At 37.1% G+C, this 21614-nt stretch overlaps 1 protein-coding gene and 1 pseudogene across 8 annotated transcripts in view; one reads left to right on the top strand and one right to left on the bottom strand.

Moving 5' to 3' along the window:
• Positions 1 to 21614, top strand: part of GALC (galactosylceramidase) — a 58345-nt gene that overhangs the window by 7520 nt on the left and 29211 nt on the right. For 5 of the 8 annotated variants that reach the window (XM_072839593.1, XM_072839592.1, XM_072839595.1 and 2 more), the window contains 6 exons: positions 1690 to 1758; positions 2002 to 2065; positions 3454 to 3567; positions 5478 to 5617; positions 8205 to 8243; positions 10865 to 10995. In XM_072839593.1, the coding sequence (XP_072695694.1) occupies positions 1690 to 1758; positions 2002 to 2065; positions 3454 to 3567; positions 5478 to 5617; positions 8205 to 8243; positions 10865 to 10995 (557 nt within the window). The remainder of the gene's footprint in view (positions 1 to 1689; positions 1759 to 2001; positions 2066 to 3453; positions 3568 to 5477; positions 5618 to 8204; positions 8244 to 10864; positions 10996 to 21614) is intronic. The other 3 variants (XM_072839597.1, XM_072839596.1, XM_072839594.1) reach the window with 2 other exon arrangements.
• On the bottom strand, positions 13715 to 14889 carry LOC140640349 (splicing factor C9orf78 pseudogene; annotated as a pseudogene).

The raw sequence follows: 21614 nt of genomic DNA, 5'->3' as shown, positions 1-21614 counted from the left end.
ACCTGTCCCTCAGTCTTTGACATCTCCGATCCTTTGCTGCCACCCTTTCCGGAACCCTCTATGGTTTTTAGTTTATTTTTTTATTTTTTATTTTTTTTAAAATATTTTATTTATTATTTATTTACTTAAGTCACAGACAGAGAGAGAGAGGCAGAGACACAGGCAGAGGGAGAAGCAGGCTCCATGCACCAGGAGCCCGATGTGGGATTCGATCCCGGGTCTCCAGGATCGCGCCCTGGGCCAAAGGCAGGTGCCAAACCGCTGCGCCACCCAGGGATCCCTGGTTTTTAGTTTAAATTAAAGGAATCATTATTGTGGTGAGAATATGAAATAAAGTGGAAGAAAAGGCCAAAAAAAAAACACCCACCCCCCAAAACCCATAAACCTATGTTTATGGTTTAGGCAGATGCTGTTCTTTACTAAGATAACAAATGCAGGAGAAGGAACAGACTTAGGAAAAAGTGCCATGTTTGATTGGGGATTTGTTGAACTTGAAAGGAGGAGAGGGTAGCTCCATGGGTCTGTGTCTCAGTGGCAGGGGCTGGGAAGATTGTAGGTGTGAGGGAGATAGATAAGGTGCCATTAGAATTCAGTGGTAGCATATGTGAGAGTGGGAAACAGAACATGGAGCCCCATAAGAGTTGGGTGTCTTACCCTCAGTGTCAGTGCTTTGAACATAGGGCTGTCTGGCTTCTAAGCCAAGGGACATGCTGCTGATTCAAGTTAAAACCTATTTCCTTTTTATTTTTAAGAGATTTTATTGATTTATTCATGAAAGACACAAAGAGAGAAAGGCAGAGACACAGGCAGAGAGAGAAGCAGGCTCCATGCAGGGAGCCCGATTGAGACTCACTGGGAATCCAGGATCATGCCCTGAGCCAAAGGCAGATAGATGCTCAACTACTAAGCCACCCAGGCATCCCAAAACCTATTTCTTTTATTCCTTTTGTGCATAGTGCTCCCCAGAAGATATATTATTGGTCCACTGTTGGTTTTGTGATTTCTTTGTTGAAGCAGTCGTCGGCCATGGGTTAGGTGTGATCACGTATTGGTCTCTGCAACCTGCCCCCTCTGTCTTTTCATGCATTCTGATGCCAATGTGAGGTTTCCTTAGAACAGCTTGGCCTGGGGGTAATTGTGTACTCATGCTTAATAGTAACAGAACTTAGAAATCTCTAGTAAAGATGCGGAGAGTAGTGATTCCTTTTGGTATTGCTGCTTGTAATAATTTCTTGCAAGATAATGAGTGAAAAAAATTACCTGATATTAATCCTTTCCGTCCTGGCCCCCAGATATTATAGTTATCAAATGGTCTTAAGATAGAGAACCTGAGTTTCATTTCTTCTAATAACCACTCTCTGAGTTCAGGTCCCCAGGACAAATCTGTGATCATGAGGTTCATTAATAGACTTGCTTGGCTTACTTACTGCCCAGTCAACCCTCATCTCAGTAGAAGAGAAAACTGCTGAGGCTTGGATCCTGTGTTTTAGCTTTTGGACAGACAACAGCCTTATTTGCCCAATGATGGACAAAATAAAGGCCGGTAAAAAAATAACCTGGGAAACGACTTTTCACCACTCAACTTTGCCTAAGAGCTGGTTAAACATGGGCATGTTGTGTGGTGTGCATCAGCACTATGAAAACATGTTCATGATTGGATTTATTTGTACTTCTGAACTTTTTTTTTAGGCAACCTCCCGACTTCTAGTAAATTATCCAGAGCCCTATCGTTCTCAAATATTGGATTATCTCTTTAAGGTAATGAGAAAATAATTATTTAATGGCACCTGTGATATTTTTGATAAACTATGGTGAATTTCAGTGGTAGAATTGATCACCTTCCCAATTCTAGCATTACAAAAACAAACGGCAAATTACTTTTGGAAGAAGTTGCTATTTATTCGAAATTTAAAACTAAAGACAGTAATTAGTAATTGTCTTAATGTACTTTGTTGTTCATCTGGTGAATTACAGTATTAATACTCCTGCTTCTTTCCCCAGCCAAACTTTGGTGCCTCTTTGCATATTCTAAAAGTCGAAATAGGTGGTGATGGGCAGACAACAGGTAGGAGATTTGGGAAATGGGATTGTTTTCCTTCAGTGTTTTAATCTATACCTAAATTTAAGGACTATGAATCCGAATATAAGTGATACCAACATTTTTGATGTTGATTATTGCTTATGGATAGTTTCTTATTGTTCTTTTTTTACTCTATTAAAAATTTTATATCAAAATCCTCATTTTTCTTCTCGTAAAATAGTATTTGGACTTTAGATTGCTTATTTAATGGATTAATCTGCAGCAAACCCACAGGTTTTAAAAAAATTATATTCAGTAGGAAGCATAGAGACAGTTTGGAATTTTTATTGAGAAGTTCCAAAAAGAACTTTTAACGTAGAAAACATGTAAAATGTTATTATGTTACTAGTTTTAAATAAAATGTGTGGCAAAAATATAAGTTGTCATCAGTATTTCAGATGTACAGCTTTTTTTCTTTTAAAAACAAAGTTATTTTTAACCATTAAATTTTCAATCTTCACTATCACCATTTTGATTGGCTTTGTGTCGTCCATGTAGTCAGTTGATGCACAGGAAGAAAAAAATTCAGTGATAATAGAGCTTATTATTTATAGGCCAGATTCCATTTTAGTGAACTTTACAGTATACAGCATGTTCTTGTTGGTGACTTGGGAATAATTTTGGTTAAAAAGATATGTCTGCATGGTGGTGTTAATGTTTAATTAGTAATGAAAGAATGAAATGAAATAGAATATTTCATGAAATGAAATAGAAATGAAAAGAAAAGGGCAAGGCCCCCTCCTTGTGAGGCCCTTCCAAACAAGGGCAGATGTTTGTGAAGTGTGGTAACACGTGAGGACTGGTATCAGCTACCTTGACACACCTTGGAAGTTAGGATAGGATTTTTTATAGAGGGGATGTGCAGTTGTATACTCTTCCCTTTTTTCTCTCAAAGCTCTGTTGTCTTGGTTTAATGAAGCATGTTATAGGCTCAAGGCCGGGGATATGAGAATGGGTCTTAGGGGCCCGGGGATTCACAACTAGGATTGAGAAGCTGGAAGTTGAGGTGATCTGAAGTCAGTGTTGGACATGGGGATTTGAAGACCCAGAGAGACCAGACCAAAGCCTGGGAGAATGTGGTTCTAGGACTTTTTAATTACATGAATTGATAACACTTCTCTCAATACTGCTTATAATAGAAAGTTGTGGTTTTGCTTTTCAAGACCTTTATGATACTTCGAGTAATGAAAAACATGAAATAATATGCTTTGATCATCCATCCTCTAGTGATATAAGATCATTCTTATTTGCTCCATGTTAGGACTGGAACTGGAATGCGTCTTCTTTGAAATGTGTATATGTATAGGGGAGAGCGGCCCTATGAAATACCATTAATGGATGGTTTCCTTTCTCTTTTGCTCTCTCCCATGCAGATGGTACTGAACCCTCCCACATGCACTATGCATTAGATGAGAATTTTTTCCGAGGATATGAGTGGTGGTTAATGAAGGAAGCTAAGAAGCGGAACCCTAATATTATACTCATGGGTAAGAAGTGAAGTTTGCCATGCTTTTGCATTCCATTTAACTTTTAAATTCTGAATTCTGTTTGTGGAGTCATTATTAATACTGAGGTACTAATAATGTTATTAATACTACCATCATCCTAGCAGCAGCAAAGCATGTGCCAGGGTTGATCCTTTCTTTGCCCTTATATTATGTCTGCTCTTTATATATAATAACTTTGGAGTGAGGCATTACTCTTCCCATTTTATAGAAGCAGAAGAGGCTTAGGTTTTGCCACCTTGACTTAAGGTGAGATAATTAGTAAATGGCAAAATCAGATATAGAACCTAATTGTATTTTGGTTGTTTTTGTGATGTTAAACTATTACTCTCAACAAAATTTCTTATCAAAATTTGTAAAAGGGCAATACTATCTAGAAAATTGTATATTAGGTGTAATAGTGTATCCCAACTGTTTGTATAATTATGCATTACATGAAGTCATAGACCCCATTTATATAAGAGGTTCCCATGAAAGTGTTTGTTTGAACCTCAGCAATGTGTTGGTCATTGTTCTAGGCATTAGGGATACCAAACAATCCAGCCCCCAATTCCTGCCCTTGTGGAGTTTAAGTTCTAGTGGCAGGATCATTGGATTTCTCAAATAGGACTACTATGTTCATTTTATAGTTCTCGTGTAGCAGTGTGCAGAACTGTAAGATACTGCAAACATACACAGTGATGGCATACAGTTGTCATTTGAAATGAATTTGATTTTTTGAAACAAGCTCACACATCTAGTCTGTATGAGATCAATGAGATCCATTTAATAGGCTTGATTTCAAGTTATTTTAAAAATCATTTTTAACAAAGGACAAACATAAGTTTTTCTAAATTAAAAAAATGAGGAGTTAGTGTGTTCTTTATAAATGGTCTTTTGTAAGAGATTCCAGGAAATATTTTAAGCAGTAAAAAAAAAGAAGCATCATTGACTTCAGCACATACTCACCCATTGGGCTGTTTTCAAGGTCAGTTCTCATTTAAATGTAGAAAATCTGGCATGCTGAATCATGTTCTAACAAAGACTTACACATGGTGGTTCTGTAGAATGCATTTCATTGTTATAAAATGTTCCAGTATTTTAATGTCACATTTCTTATGGGATATACACTTAGACATTCCTCCCAAATTTAGAAAAATAAGCATTTTGTTCTTTTGTTCATTATGGTTTTTTTCAGTGGTGAGTTAGATTGGTAATACATATTAACAGTTGAGGAATTTAACTGTTGAGCTTATTTTAACATATTAGTAACAGAATCAGGATTTAGAATTGTAATTAGTGCTTCTCTACTATTCTCATTTTCTTACTTAAAAATAATAGAGTGTTGGAAGAATGTGGATTATTTGATCTATATCATACCGCAAAGATGTATTTTCCTGTTGAGTCATTGGGATTTATATTGATATGATGACAAACTAGCTTTGCTGAATTTGATTATCTGAATAGTTTTTTAAGAAGCCTTAAGTTTTAAGAAGATGTACTAGTGAATGAGGAATTTGTATTATACTCAACCTGTAAGTTAGGCATAAGCTTTTCAGAACTCTTTGATTTGACTTCAGAGGAAAGAAATTGAATATCAAGTATCCCTGTAGCAGGTGGTGGTCTTGTCAAGTTAAATTGTATGTTACATTTCTTTCTATTGGCAAGTATCTTTGAGAGAGCCTTTGTGTTTTTATTTCTTGAAAGAACATTTGGAATTATTGAGGCTGACTTTAGGGATCATTAAGGAGTTGCAGAGTTCATAAATGGGAAGAGATTTTGGAATTTGTGCATGGCATATAATCTTGAGTAAGATCTGTATTGGCTTTTTGCTTAGCGTGAGTTCTTTTGCCTTGTTTTCACTGTGCCAGCACTGTTACACTCACTCCACCTTTACCTTTTCCTTTCTGCAGGGTTGCCATGGTCATTTCCTGGATGGATAGGAAAAGGTTTCAACTGGCCTTACGTGAATCTTCAGCTGACTGCCTACTATATCATGACCTGGATTGTGGGTGCCAAGCATTATCATGATTTGGACATTGATTATATCGGGGTTAGTAATATATGTAAAGCTGATTAACTTTTGGACATTTATTTGTAATTTCTTAAAGTAATTTGATTCTTTGGCATTTTGTTGACCAACCATTTTGTGTCATGAGACTAATTTATTCTATTGGCATCTGATAACAAAGTAACTACATGTGACCTTTTATTCCTCCTCTTTGCCCATCCAAATTCTAACATCTTTTGAAAACTGTGCTAAATGTGTACCTTCTCTGAACTTTTTTTTTTTTTTTTAATTTTGACTTTTGGTTGGGCAGCCCCGGTGGCTCAGTGGTTTAGTGCTGCCTTCTGCCCAGGGCGTGATCCTGGAGACTCGGGATCGAGTCCTATGTCGGCTCCCTGCATGGAGCCTGCTTCTCCCTCTGCCTGTTTCTTAAAAATTTTTTTTTTTGATTTTTGGTACCACCCTAGCTCATGTTCTCCTTAAAAGCTTTCCCTAGTTTCTCTGGTCATACAAGAATACTATATTTACCATACAGTCCGATGATTAATTTCATTTTGCTCTATGAATCTTCTGTTGTCCAAAATCAGGGGGTGGCACACTTTTTCTTAGTGGGTTAGAGTGTAAATACTTTGTGGGTCAAAAGGCAACATGAAGGATATTATGTAGGTAATTACATAGCCATTTAAAACATAACCATTTAAAACCATAAAAACCAATTTCAGCTCTCAGGTTGTAAAAAAATACAAATAGTGGGTAGGCTGGATTTGGCAGGATGGCTAAAATCTGCCTACCCTTGTCTTAAACTGTTATTTAACGCCTTTTAATGATTGAAAAAATGTAAAATATGACGTCTTTCCAGCTGGTCTGTTGGCAGGCTGGAGGCACCATACCTCACAGAACCTCACAACAAATACATGGTGGTCTCCACACATGTTTGCTTATTAATATGCCATCTGTCAAAACTGATTTAAAAAGTGTTCTTGCAATTAGCCAACAATTATTGAGCTCCTCCTATGTTGCAGGCACTGGGACTGTTATATTCTAGGGATACCAAGATTAATAAGTCCTTAAGGAGTTTAGTGAGAGAGATAGGAACTGGGATAGATTAAACTGTAAAATCACAGGAGGAGAGAGGACCTGAGGATGGGCCAAGGGCTGTAGGCAGCCAGGAGCAAGAATATACTTTTTAAAAAAATTTTTTTCTCCAAATTCTAATCGAAAATTAGTTTGTATTTGAGAACTTTCATATGTCAGGGTATTTTTAACCTATAGTGAAACTAAATGTAGGTTTCGATCTAAATAGCATTTTATTACAGTAAAGTCACACTCAGAAAATGTTTCTGGTAAAGAGTGGGTAATTCACACTCTTTTAGACTCACATGCTGTGGTGAGGAGCTTCTTTGATACGAAATACTTTCCTGTATCTCTAGAGTAAAGTGAGTGATAGTGCCTGGACTCTAGGCCATCTGTGTCATTAACAGTTTTCTCGGCAGCAAAACTAATGTCATGGAAATTCTCTTTCATTTCTAAAACCTCATCCCTCATGATTCTAAACCATCGAGAGCTGTGCAATTTCCCTTTATCTGTCCTCATTAAGAATTTGCCTTTGTGATATAGCATATTGTGTGATCTTGTGTATGCTTAAAAAAATTACTTCTACAGGATACTTTATTTTTTTAAAAGATTTTGTATATTTATTAGAGAAAAAGAGAGAGAGAGAGAGTATGAGTGGGGGAGGAGGAGGAGAGGGACAAGCAGATTCCCCACTGAGGGGCAGCCTAACATGGGGCTCGATCTCAGGACCTTCGGGTCATCTCCTGAGCTTAAGGCAGCCACTTAACCGACTGAGCCACTCAAGCGTCCCTACAGTGTACTTATTTATATTGGCCTTAAATGTGATGGTAAGATCTTATAAAAATTATTATTATTATTTTTAAAGAATTTATGTATTTACTCATGAGATAGAGAGACAGAGACACAGGCAGAGGGAGAGGCAGGCTCCATGCAGAGCCTGATGTGGGACTCGATCCAGGGACTCCAGGATCATGCCCTGGGCTGAAGGCAGGCACTAAACCGCTGAGTCACCCAGGGATCCAGATCTTATAAAAATTATTACAACACTCCTGTCTGCTGGGTCTCCAGTGCCTGACAGAGTCCGTGGCACACCTTACATTGTCAGTGTTTGTTGAATGATTGAATGGATATTCTAGTTTTAGAAATCACTGGAATAGGGTGCCTGGGGGGGGGGGCTCAGTCATTTAAGTATCCAACTCTTGATTTTAGCTCAGGTTGTGATCTCTGGATCCTGGGATTGAGCCCCATGTCAGTCTACTTGCTCAATGTGGAGTCTGCTTGAGGGTTTCTCATCATGGAAATGAGTGACTATTTGAAAAATACCCACCAAACATTCCAAATATATGTTTTAAAAATAATATTCTAATTTAAAAAATAATAATTTAAAAAAGTTATGTTGTCTTCTAAATATCTATAAATGCAAAAACAGGATATTCCATAAAGTAAAGAACATTGCATTTTAGATGATATGAAAGATAATGAGAGCAGTGGCATCTTAACAGTAATGTCTACTTTCTGACAACTTTCAATTCAGGCTCTTTGACTTTCTGTTTTACAGATTTGGAATGAGAGGTCATTTGACATCAATTATATCAAGGTCTGTACAACTTTAAAATCTTTTTATCTTGAAGTTACTAGTAAATAATTCCCTTATGGTTCCATAGAAATTAGTATAGTAGGAACATTGTGTTTTTTTATAACACAGATATTTGTTTTGCTAGTTGTGACATAAAATTCAGGCAAAAGCTTAATCATATTTAAATTCCTGATTAAAGCATAGGTAATTCCTAATGAACCCCAGATTTCCTTTGTCTGAAGAGTTGTGTTGAATTTTCCTATCTTAAAATTCATTATTTATGGAATTATGATAGTCGTTATAAAAAAACTGCATCATGTTGGACTTTTAGGACTTAAAGAAATGTAGCTTTTCTTTTTTTCATTGTCAACAGGAAAGGAGGCAAAACTGAAAAAGAACAAAGACCATTATTTGTGGTGTCAGAATTGCAACTTAGGGAGCACAGATTCTGAAGTAACCAAAAAAAGTGTCCTGCTTCTGCGGGGAGGGCAAGGGATAATTACATGATGTAGATAAAGAAGAGAAAAGGAAGCACTGCTAATTTGGGGCTGACCATTTAAGCCATTTCTGATTACTATCTCATTGATTATTTTATTGTTCCTGGAACGTATTAACTTTAGGGTCCTCATATGACCTGAATGCCAGTTGTTCTGCTGAAATATTAGGAGCAACTACTTATAAAACTGTTGCCACCTCTGGCCCAGTTCAGGAGTTCATCAGTTGCAAAGGAAAATGGAGCTTGAAAATGGAGTCTCTTTTGGCCAGAAATTTTGTACAGTTTTACATCTTATATCAGAATATCTAGTGTATAGCCTCACTGTTATTTTCTTTGGAATGCCTATTACATTGGAATGTTCTATATGTTTCTACCTGTTATTAGCAAATAGGTAGCAACTAACATTTGCCAAGTGTGCTTTTTCTTTAAAGATTTTTGATTTATTCATTTGAGAGAGAGAAAGGCAGAGAGAGAACATAAGCAGGGGGGAAAGGGAGAATGAGAAGGAGAAGCAGAAGCAGACTTCCCACAGAGCAGGGAGCCCCATGTGGGACTTCATCCCAGCACCTGGAGATCATGACCTGAGGTGAAGGCAGATGCTTAACGCCACCTAGACACTCCTGCTCCTGTGTTTTATTGGGTTGCTTTTCCTAGTTATTTATCTCCCTTTCGTTCTTACTAGCCCCCTTATGAGGTAACTACTATTGTTGCTGTTTTTCAGGAAAGGAAAAAGTGAGACTAATAACCCTTCTGTCCCTGGGAAACTAGTGGCAGTTTTAACTTTTCAGGTGGAGGTATTCTCTGGTTTATTTTCAGTTCCATTTGACTTGTGTTTCCTCTAAGAAACATAGTTTGGTGGTTATATTTTGTTTCAGTTCTTAAAAGAATTTCTTTAAGTGTATTATGTTTTTAGGTGGGTAATATCCACTAAATTTCTTTCATTTATTTATTCATTAATTCTACCAACAAGTATTAACTCAACACCAGGTTTGTCAGGCATTCCATATATGCTTAGAAGACGATACAAAATACTGATGCTGCCCAAAGGAATTCCCATTTGAGGGCTATAGAGCTCTGTATGGACAACTAAAAGAGCAGTCATCATTTCTCTAGCAGAATAATGACCATGCAGCATTGTTAGAAGGGGCAGGGAGGAGATGACCCTTCTGCCTGGGTGGATTAGGGCAGGTGACATGTGGTTGGAATCTTCAAGATGGGATGGTTAGGAACTCCCCTTGTTGCTAGGGCAGGGGCAGGACACCGCAAAGAAATGATGATTAAATGTAAAGGGATTGGGGGGAAGTGCAAGAGTGAAAGAGTAGACAAGGGGGGACTGAGCCTTGAGTAGGCTGATGTGTTCACTAGGGGAACAGCACACTTTCATGTGTAGCTGTGGGACTTGATGGGGTGGCTTGCAGCCAGGGCTGGGTAAGTCAGAGTCACCTTACCTCCAGGCTGCATGCATTATCAGTGAAGTGGTGAGAGTGTGGTGGAGGGGGCATTGTGGGGCTGTGGGAAGTGGGGCAGCAGAGCTGGTATACGATGGAAGCACAGGGTTGGTGTGGAACGTGTGGCTTCTTTGAGCACAAGGCTGATGAGAGCAGCAAGAGCCCAGAGTGGAAGCCAAGTTAATGCATGCGCTCTGTGTGACCCCAAGGCTGGGCACGGCCTCATGATAGGGTCTCAACAGTGAAGATGAGGAGCTTGTATCCTCCCAGATGTGACATTTCACAGCTTATTTTTTTTTCCCCTGTGATTACACATGTGCCTCTGTAGTTGTGTTCATTTGAAGGAACCATAGAATCTGGTTAGTCTGGTTTCCTTTTTCTTTTAAACTATGCAGCTGTGGTGGTAGTTTTTTTATATTTTTACTATTATGAATCTGTTTTTGATTCCCTTAAAGTTAGAGGGAAAATCCCTTGAAAGGATTTTTACCTCTTTTTTTTTTTTACATTCCTATGAAGTAGATTATCTTCATAATAATGCCTTTTATTTTCCATAGAAGGCATGTTTCTATTGAGGAAATAACATTGATAGTATTATCCAAGATGCTGATTTTCAAAGATACTTCAGCTATTGTGGTTGTAATTCAATAGCTAAAGTCTCGTTTGTAAACTTTCCTGCGTTCTGTTTATCTCTCCTAAAGGTGTTAAGAAGAATGCTGAACTATCAAGGTCTTGATCGAGTGAAAATCATAGCGAGTGACAATCTCTGGGAGCCCATTTCTGCTTCTATGTTGCTTGACTCTGAGCTTTTGAAAGTGATTGATGTTATAGGGTAAGAAAGATTTTCCTAAAAAAAAAAAAAAAGAAAAGAAAGATTTTGCTTTGAAAGATTAACAATTTCTGATTGCTGGCTTTCCATACTTGACTATACCTTTGTTTTTGCTTTACCTTCCCACTTGATCACATTTTCAGAGGCAGCTTTCTTGTATTTATATAACTAAAGCATGTATGACTGATGTTTCATTCCTTCCTCTTTGAAAAGTATGTACAGTTGACCCTTGAACAGCACAGGTATGAACTAAGCCAGTCCACTTATGTGTGGAATTTTTATGATACTGTATAAATGTATTTTTCTTCCTTGTGATTTTCTTGATAATATTTTCTTTTCTCTAGCTTCCTTTATTGTAAGAATATAGTATATAATACATAGAACAAACAAAATATGTGTTAATCAGTTGTTTATATTGTCAGTCTTTTCTGGTCAACAGGCTATTTATTAGTAGTTAAGTTTTTGGGGAGTCCAAGATTATATTCAGGTTGTCAAATGCACGTGGTTGGGGGGTTGGCATATTGTTAAAGGGTCGCCTGTACTTTGGGATCTTTTTATGCCAATGAAATGTATTGGTGCTTTTCAAAAATTATGTTAACCTTTGGAGTAATAAAACATGACTTTGCTTAGATTAAGGGACAGGGTAGTTAAATTTTGGAAATTACAAAAGGCACACCTCCCAGGTTGGGAATTATTCTGTAAATGAACACTTATGTAAATGGTATGGCATGGTCACTGACCATGGCTTTTGTCATGTTTCCTTAGCAGCGTGGCTTTGACCCTGCTGTTTAGTCCAGCTCTGCCATTCAGCCTTCCTGAGTTCCAGTAAATTTTTTTTGTCTGATTTTTTTCCAGTTTTAATTGATATAATTGTATATCAATTATTTGAGAAATTTGACTTTTCTCATCTATTTCTCAAATAATTGATATACATTACTCTGTAAGTTTAAGGTATATGCCATGATGACTTAATTTACATAAGAGATGATTACCATGAGATGATTTCCGTGATAGGTTTAGTTAATGTTCATCCTCTCATATAGATACAGTCGAAAGAGAAGGGAAAATAATGTTTCCTTATGATGAGAGCTCTTAGGATCTACTTTCTTACAATTTTATTATATACCACACAGCAGTATTAATTATAGTCATCATGCTGTACATTATATCCTTAGTACTTATTTATCTTATAGCTGGAATTTTGTACCTTTTGACCACTTTCCTCCAGTTCCCCCTTCTTCTACTCCCCACCTAGCAGTATTTTTTAAGTCAATTTTTATTTTGTCTATTGTGATAACATATATAAATGTTTGAAAAATAGAATACACATACACGTGGAATGTGTTTTTTATTCAGTGAAGATTGCTTGGTCAACATGTGCCTTTTTTTTAAGTGAAGCATTTTGAATGTGCACAAAGGAGGCAGAATAATATGAATATCCATGTTCCCATCACTCAACCTCAACTATGACTCCCTGGTTAGTTCTCCATCTGCATACTTATCCATTCTGTCATCTGTTGCCTGAAACTAGGTTCGCCACTTGGTGCCTATGGACCCAAAAGACACAACCAAGCCAAAGAAAAAGAAAAGGAAGGGTTTTACTTGCAACAAGTAAAGGAGAACCCTGGGAATGTTTCCCAAAGCAGTGTTTCCTCGAACAACCAAACTGGGGAAGCTTTAGGCTAAGGGTGCGTATATTCACAAAAGGGCTTTCACAGTGGGGCATTGCATAGAATTGGGGCAGAAGTTATCTTAAGGTGACAGAGTCCAGGTCACGAGGGTCAGCATCATCAATTTTGGTACCTGAGTGCTCAAAACATTTCAGATCCTGCAAAGATAGCTCGAGAGTGTGTGTCAGGTCAATCCTTAATTTTGAACCAGCGCTGCAAGATTTACAAACTGATTTGTTGTTCCCTGATATGATTAGGTTATCTCCTGGCCTGGTAGTGGCAGTTTGTTCTTAAATTTTTTTGTTGCCTTAAAATTGTTATCTGCTAAGATCTGTTCTTCTGCAATTTCAACATATCTCAGGAAGTTCTGCAAGAAATGTGCTTTGGGCAAGTAGTGCCATTCACACATAGATCACAAGATGGCTGGGGGCCTAAGGTGACTTTTCTCATGTCAAGAAAGCTTGGCTTGTCTTTCTTTTTCCAGGGACCCCTAGCTCTATATGCTTACAGTTTCTCTTCTTCCACATTATTTTGAAGCAAATCCCACACATTATATTATTTCTTCCATAAACATTTTCCCATGTATCTTTTAAGATAAGGATTCTTTTTTTTTTTTTTACCATAAACAATACCGTTATTACATCTAAAAATGTAACAGTTTTTTGATACTATCAAATATCTGTAACTGTCATTTTATAGTTTTATCTGAGTGAATCTAGATCCAGTTTAGATTCATACATTGTGATTTTTTTTTTCATTTCATATTTAATACTTAAGTCCTAAAAATGACAGAAACTGTTTCTCTTTCTTAGTGAAAACAGGTGACTGTAAAAGTAAAAAAATATCAGTGTCCCTTTGATCCCATCCTAGATTTTCCTGTTGTCAGGTGGATCCATCATAAACAGTGAAGGATGTATCTCTGAACTCCAGGTATTTGAAAGTAGAAGACACGATTGCATATATAATAATTAGCAGCACAACCTAAAGAGTTTATCTCACTCTGAACAGCTGTTTCCTCCAGACTCAGGGCCAATATTAAGAGAAAGTCAACATATTTAAAAACAAGATTTAATAATGCTCACAAGAATAGAATTTTCCCCCAAATAGGGAAACTACACATTGTTTCAAAAGGTTATAAATGCAGTGCCTGAAAAATCCATCAGGAAAGCAGCAGGACTAAGAGTCTGTTTTTGGAATGGTCTGCTAGCAAATAGAACAGAAGCAAACTTCTGTTCAAGAAGCATTTCGTCAAGGGAGTATGGGAGGGACAGCACTATTTACATCCCAGTCTGCAACTTCTCCCTTCTCCCACCCTTAGTACCGTCTGTTCATCTTCTTGAACTTCTCATAGTGATAGTCGTCAGTGGCCTTCTCATTAGCAGGATGCTTGCGGTTAGGAGGGGACCGCTCAGGCTCTGGCTTCTCCGTGTCACCCACTCTCAAGGGTCGGGCTTTGGGCTCATCTTTGTTTCTCCGTACGGGAACATTGAGCTCCTTATGATAAAATCGGTTGTGCTGCACATAATTCTTGGCTATGTTGGTGGGCACGAAAGATGTCTCACTGTCTTTCTTCTTGTTCTGCTGCTCTGCCAGCAGACGGGCCTTGGCATCCTCCGTGGAAATGATATTTTTTATTTTAGCATCGATGCCCAGGTCCACCTCGGGGATGCCGCTCAGCATCTGGTTGGAAAGCATCTCTTCTGTCTTCTTTGCTGAGGAAACACGGATGTTTTCTGGAAGTTTGTAGAGACAGTCCTCTGCATTCTTCGGCTTGACTTTCTGTTCTTCATGTTCCACAATCCCTTTCCTCTTTTTCAGCTCTGTCTCAATGTACTTCATCATGTCGGCATCCTCATCCCTTCTGTTGGTTTCTGCGGAAAATGACGTCCCCAGATGGAGGTCTTCCTCTTCACTGATCTTATCTTTGCCTCTTTCCTTCAGTTTCTTCATGTCCACCATGAAGATGTCTTCATCTGAAAGGGATCATCCACTAGGGTGGTCTCTTCTTGTACCTTCTCTCCTACCAGCAGGGCCACAGCACTCACCCCGTTGGGCCTCTTCCTCAAGTTTTGCACCTCGCGAGTCTCTTCCAGTTTTAATCGAACCTCCTCTGAGTCCTGCTCATCTTCCTCCGACTCTGAGTCGGCCCGGCGCTGGCGGAAACTCTTGCCGGTGACCGGCATGGTAGCGCAGGCCCCGCGGTCCACCATACATTGTGATTGATGGATATTTAAGTCTCTTCTCATTTTTTGGTTCCTGCCCCATCTTTTTATTCCCTTTCATTTGTCAAAGAAACCGGATGGTTTGTCCTGTAAAGCATCTCATAGTCTGGGAGTTTATAGGTTTCATCCTTGCAGTTTGGTTTAACCTGCCCATCTGTCCTGTTTCATGTTGGAAATTGACAGAGGAATGATTAGTTTAGTTTTAGGCTTGCTCATTTATTTATTTTTGGCAAGAAAAGTAAGATGTATTTAAACGTTTCATATATTGAAATTAGAATATAATTTTTGCCTTTATTTGTTAAAACTTTCATAAATAGCTCAGGTCTTTGAGGTCTTACAAAGTTGTATTGATTTTGAATTTATTTGACTAGGAAAAAATATTTAAATGAAGGTATGGGTTTTGCTGTGTCTTCATGAAAAAGTGTTGGATGTTTAATTCATTTTATCTTTACTGATGTGGGCATCTAATGGCAGCAAATATTTCTTTGAACGCTGCTTTAGCTCGGTTTTATTTTCTCATTTCATTGCGCTGTGATCATTTAATGCTGAATGTATTTAAAATTTTTTTTTCAAAACCTTTCCCAGGAGCTTCTATCTGTCTTATTACATTACAGTATATTTTCTATCACGATATAAGGGTTGAGTGTGTAGTATCTACCTTAGTGATTGCGTTGTTTAGGTATCCTGTATCCTAATTAGTTTGTTCACTGGAACTATCCAGGGTTTCTGAGACCATGAATTTCCTCTCACTAGTGGGTTTCAGTTTCATGCAGTTTGTGCTTTTGAAAGTTGCTCATAGATATTAATGTCTTATCTTCATTGTTATTTTGTGACTGTTGACTTTAGAAAATGTCATTCTTTGCCTCATTATGCTTCTTGGTATGAATTCTGCTTTGCCTGTGACTGAGATAGAGACTTCTGTTTTCTTTTCATTTATATTTGCCTGATCTTTGCCCACATTTTCATTCTTTACTTCTCGAGGTCATTTTGTTCTAGGTGTGTTGCTTGCATATAGCATAGATTTAGGTTTTGCTTTTTTCACTGCTCTAAAAATCTTCAGATTTCAATGATTGATTTAAACTCATTTATACTTAACAATATAACTGAAACCATATATACTTAATGATATAATGATAAACTCTATTCTGTATTGTTATTTAATCATTTACACTATGTATATACTAATATACTAATATGTTGGTATATGATTTGTTTTCTTTGCTCTTTTTAAGGAGGTATCTTTTTTGTTATTTAGCAAGGTTTGATTTTTGGTTCTACTGATTGCATTTATACGATACTTCTATACCAGTCATTCTCAGCTGGGTATAATTTTGCCCCCCAGGGGACATTTGGTAATGCCTGGAAATATTTATGATTGATACTGGCATGGTAGGTGGAGGCCAGAGATGTTTCTAAATACCCTTCCCACAGGATAACTTCCCCACAATAAATAATGAATTATTCAGCCAAGATGTCCACAGTGAAGTTGAGAAACTGTTTATACTAATACTCTTAGTTCTTTTTCTGTTTAGTTTTTATGTATCATTTTACTATAAGCAATGTGAAACTTATTTCATAACTTCCTCTTTCTTGCTCCTACAATGGAATTTTAATTACCCGAATTTCTTAATCTTAATCTTTGCATTCTTACATGACCTTAAGCTTCTACTATCTTGATTTGTCAGCTGCAAGCTGTAACCTTTAACTCCCAGGCAATTGGCAAACTTCGTTTACATTTCATTTTCTTTCCTCCTCCTCCGATTTTGCATTTGCCGTATTAGTTACACATTATCAGAACACACAACATTTATGTACTAAATTACTCTGTTAGTCTAGTTCTACCATTAAGCATATGCAGTGTTCACCTTCAAGTCTTTTGCTGGTTTCTTCTTTAGATTCTTGGGTGTCAGGGCTTAATATTTACCATATTTTTCAGGAAGTGCTAATGGGGGCGATATTTCTTGATCTCTTACATGTTTATTGACTCTTTATCTGTGGCCTTTATACTTGAAGGACAGTTTGGCTACATAAAAACTCTCTGACTCACATATTCTTAATCCTTTAACATCATAAAATTTACTCCATTGGTTACTTAAAATGTTGCTGCTAGGAATTCTGATGCCAGACTTCTTTTCTTTCTTTTTTTGTTCTTTCCCCCTTCGTGGACCTCTCACTTAACCACATGCAGAAGAAGCTGCTGGTGGTCTACCCAAACCTATCCTATTCTTTGTGGGCTCAAGGCAAGACTCTCTGCATTCTTTGGAGTTAAGATATATCAATACAGTTAAGTTCCTGGTGATGAAATGAGAGCACAACTGATAAGTAACACCTGAGAGTTTATACTCTAGGATCCTAGGTACATTATCTTCTACCCCTTTTCCTTCCTACTGGCTAGAATCGGAGGCCTCCATTTGACCAAAGAGCAGATTTAAGAGCTGCTTCCACCAACCTTAACTCTCAACTTGGGTAATTATATAGAAGTAAAATAAACTCTTTTTCTTTAAACCACTATGTTCTCTGTAGTCTGAGGCCTCTAAACAATATTTCTTATTTTTGTGCAGACATTCTATTTTGTTCCTGGAATTCCATATCTTTGCAGAATGGAGATAATAAAAAAACCTTGTATTTGTCAATGGAACTATCTATAAGAATAGCAAATATTCTTTTGTAGATGTGCTTATTTTATGTTCCAGTATAATGAATTAGTTCTATTTCCATGGTGGGATAATTGTAATTATAGCCTGGCCTCCTGGATCACTAACTATGTCAGACATCTCCATCTCTAGCTTCCATGTGTTAGGATATCATTTAAATTATTCTAATTGTTTTCATGTGGTTTAAACAAGATAGATGCTTATTTCTTGAGAAAAGTGCAGAACAGTATATGGGAGGATAGAGCGACTCTGTTCTATAAGTGCTCTTCGGTCTTGTGGTTCTGCCATTCTAGAGTGTATTATCCTTGTTTAGACTTCTTTTTTCTTCGTTATAAATTCCTGTATATCCAAAGAATATTTTTCCTTAACTTTAAAGCTTAGTAGTTGTACACTATTTACCATTGCCAGGTATATAGCATATGCCTTTTCAATATCTGTATTTAAGTGTTTTCTAATTTCAATAAGATTTATTTAAATTTTAACTTAAATAATTATTCTACTCCATTACTTTGGTTTTCTTTTTAGGAGACCCAGTTATGCATTTTGGATCTTGTTTGAATATTGCCTTTATTCTGTATTTTTCTCAAACCATCTTTATTTCTTTATTTCTGTTTGGTTCTCTAATTTTATCCTCTATTTTCCTCATTGTGTTTTCCATAGTATCTATCCTTTTTTTTTTTTTTTTTGTTATAAATTTTTATTTATTTATGATAGTCACAGAGAGAGAGAGGCAGAGACACAGGCAGAGGGAGAAGCAGGCTCCATGCACCGGGAGCCTGATGTGGGATTCGATCCTGGGTCTTCAGGATCGTGCCCTGGGCCAAAGGCAGGCGCCAAACCGCTGCGCCACCCAGGGATCCCCCATAGTATCTATCCTATCTTGTGTTTCTTTTTCTTGTCTTCATTTCTAAAATGTGTTTTTTTCTGATAATTCTATAATTCTCTCATTTTAGTTTTATATACCTCTGTTGTCTAAAAATTGTTAAAATTTTGTTAAAATTTTTTAACAAAGTATAACATACACACATACACTCATACATAAAAGTACATAAATCATAAGAATATGGCATAATGAATTGTCACAAAGTGAATGTACCTACATAACCACCACTGAGGTCAAGAAATAAAAAATTATCAGTATCTTAGCAGCTCTTCCCTTGGAAATCTTTCTAATCATTAGCTTCTCCCCTGGTCCCAAAGGCAACTACTGATGTTAGCCCTAACACCATAAACTAATTATGCTTGTTTAAAAACTTTATTAAGAGGGCATGTGATGTGATGAACACTGGGTGTTATGTGCAGCTGATGAACTACTGAACTCTATCTGAAACTAGTGATGTACTATATGTTGGCTAATTGATTTTAAATTAAAAAAAAAACCTTTATTTTATTTCAGTGGCATCTTAGAGTATCTATTATTTTGGTCAACATTGTAGTTTTAAGATTAACTCATATTGCCAGGTAGAGACTTGGTTCATTTTAATTGCTCTTTTGCATTCAGTTGTAGGAATGTGGCATGATTTTTCTATCTGTTCTTTGTCAACAGTCATTTGAATTGTTTCCAAATTTAGGCTATTGTGGTATAATGAGATTTTGTTCAGGTATTATTTTTTGGCTGCCAACTCCGTTGGAAGAGTGGATCTCTCTGCCCCATTAATGTTGTACTTGGCCTGCACCGTGTAAGTTCTTATTTTGCAGTCACAGGGCTTTCTGGGTTCTGCTCCTTCTGGGCCCTGTTCTCCCTACTGCCTGAATGTTGTCTCTCCCTCACCCTGAGTGTTCCTGCCTTAATCAATTTGGATTCTCATCAAGTAGCTTATTCTCATAGGGAGGCTCTCCCACTCCAGACAGGATTGTTTGCTACCTATTACTGAAATTGCTAAGGGTTTAAACCTGTATTGTCCAGTCTGGTAGCCACTAGCCACGGTTAACTATGCGACATTGAAATGTGGCTCATTTGAATTTAGGTGTGTTGTATGTAAAATAAACCTTGGCTTTTAAAGATTTGATATTTTAAAAAATGTAAAATACTATTCATAATTTTTTAGGTTGATTGCATGTTGAATGACAATATTTGGTGAATATTGGGTTAAAGTATATCAGGAAAATTTCCCTTTTGCTTTTTTTAAATGCAGCTGCTACAAAACTTCAAATTATACACATATTGCTCACCTCATATTTCTTTTGGTTTAAACTGTCAACAGTATTAGATCTCTTAATGAATTCACTGTTTTCCATTCACCCCCAACTTTATTCACCCCCAACTGAATGACTTCAGCCTGTGAAGATATTCCCAGTTTCACCCACTGTTCTCTTATGCTTTCACTCAGAGTAACTGCCTGCTGGTCCCATTTCCCTTCCAGTTTCCACATCATATCTGGTGATCCTGGGCTAGTTCTGATGCTTCAAGAAGACTCCTGGGTATTCCATCACCTAGTCTTGATGAGGATATTGTCTGTAGGTTTTCCCTTTCCTGTATTTAGTAGATCTGTGTGGTTTTAGGAGGAATATTGGTGATTGTCAGAAACTGGGTTGCTACCATGATCCACTTTGTCCTTAAGTGCTAATTTTCTTTTATTATGAACATGTTCCTCTGTTAGGATAACTTTGGTTACTTTCAATAATCTTAATTTAATTTGTCATTTAAATTTGGAGAATCATGCTGTAAAATGATAGGTTTTGTCTAGTTATACATATATAAAAAATTATATTCTTAAGGAGCCTTTGCATTTTTTGTTGAATTAGTGGTGGGACTGGACATTGAGAGAGATCCAGATTTTAGTGTCAGTTTTACCCTTCTTTGCTCAGATCATTTAATAATCACTCAGTTTTAACATAACAGTTAATGTTTTCTGAATGAGGGACATAATGCCTGTTTATATAACTTTAAAAGGGATATTTTTTCAGATTCTAAAAATAATCCATGATTATAGCAAATTTGGAAAATGTAGAAATCTATTAAGATAGAACTTACTCAGAATCCTAACATCTAGAGATCATTAGTAACACAATAGCATATTACTTTCCAGGCTTTTCCTTGAAAAAAAAAAAAAACAGATTTATTTATTTATGTGAGAGAGAGACACACACACACACACACACACAGGGGCAGGGAGGGGCAGAAGGAGAGGGAGAAAGAGTATCAAGCTGACTCTGGGCTGAGTGCAGAGCCTATCATGGGCTTGATCCCACAATCCTGAGGTCACAACCTGAGCCAAAACTGAGAGTTGCACGCTTAACTATTCCACCCCGGTGTCCCCAGGCAAAGTTTACTTTTTTCTACAAGTATATTTTGAGCAGAGATACACCAAGCATACATTTGTCTGAGTAACAGCTGGATGAGTCTTAATATTAGTATGTGGCTGAATATCATGATCATAGAATGAAGTTCTTGGATATAAGAATGAATCTAAAATGGAAAAATTTTAAAAATATTGTTACAAAGATTAGTAACAGACTTCACATGTTGGACACTGTAGTGCCAGAGTAATAATTTTTTAACCCTGTTAGGTGTTAGCTTGCTTTGAGGTCTCTGTAGTGTATGTTTACACTACTGAATTAGAGGCCTATTTTTAGCTGAGTTCAGTGATGCTACAACATCTTGATGGTGCCTCATTTTTCTCAAATACTTCTTTTTTATGTCCTCTATTATGGGTTTCATATTTTTTCTTTCTCATGAAATCCTGAAATGCCAGATTGATGCTGTGCCCTAATTCATCTTCATGAGGTACAATGAATTCCCAAAGTAGGACTTTTTCTTTAAAGATTCATGACCTAAGTGGGATTAAATAATTAAAAACCAAAATAGGTCATCATAATCATTGTTTTAAAGATTTTATCTATTTATTTGAGAGAGAAAGAGAGAGCGAGTGAGCATGAACAGGGTGAGGGGCAGAGGGAGAAGCTGACTCCCCACTGAGCAGGGAGCCCAAAGTGGGGCTCCATCCTAGGAACCTAGGATCCTGACCTGAGCTGAAGGCAGACGCTTAACCTACTGAGTCACCCAGGCGCCCCATAAATAATTGTTTTTTTTTTTTTTTTCATTTATTTATGATAGTCACACAGAGAGAGAGAGA

Source organism: Canis lupus, chromosome 9 (genome assembly GCF_048164855.1).
Source record: "Canis lupus baileyi chromosome 9, mCanLup2.hap1, whole genome shotgun sequence".
NCBI lineage: Eukaryota > Metazoa > Chordata > Mammalia > Carnivora > Canidae > Canis > Canis lupus.
The sequence above is the reverse complement of the archived record's forward strand: the minus strand, read 5'-3'. Positions and strand labels throughout refer to the sequence as shown.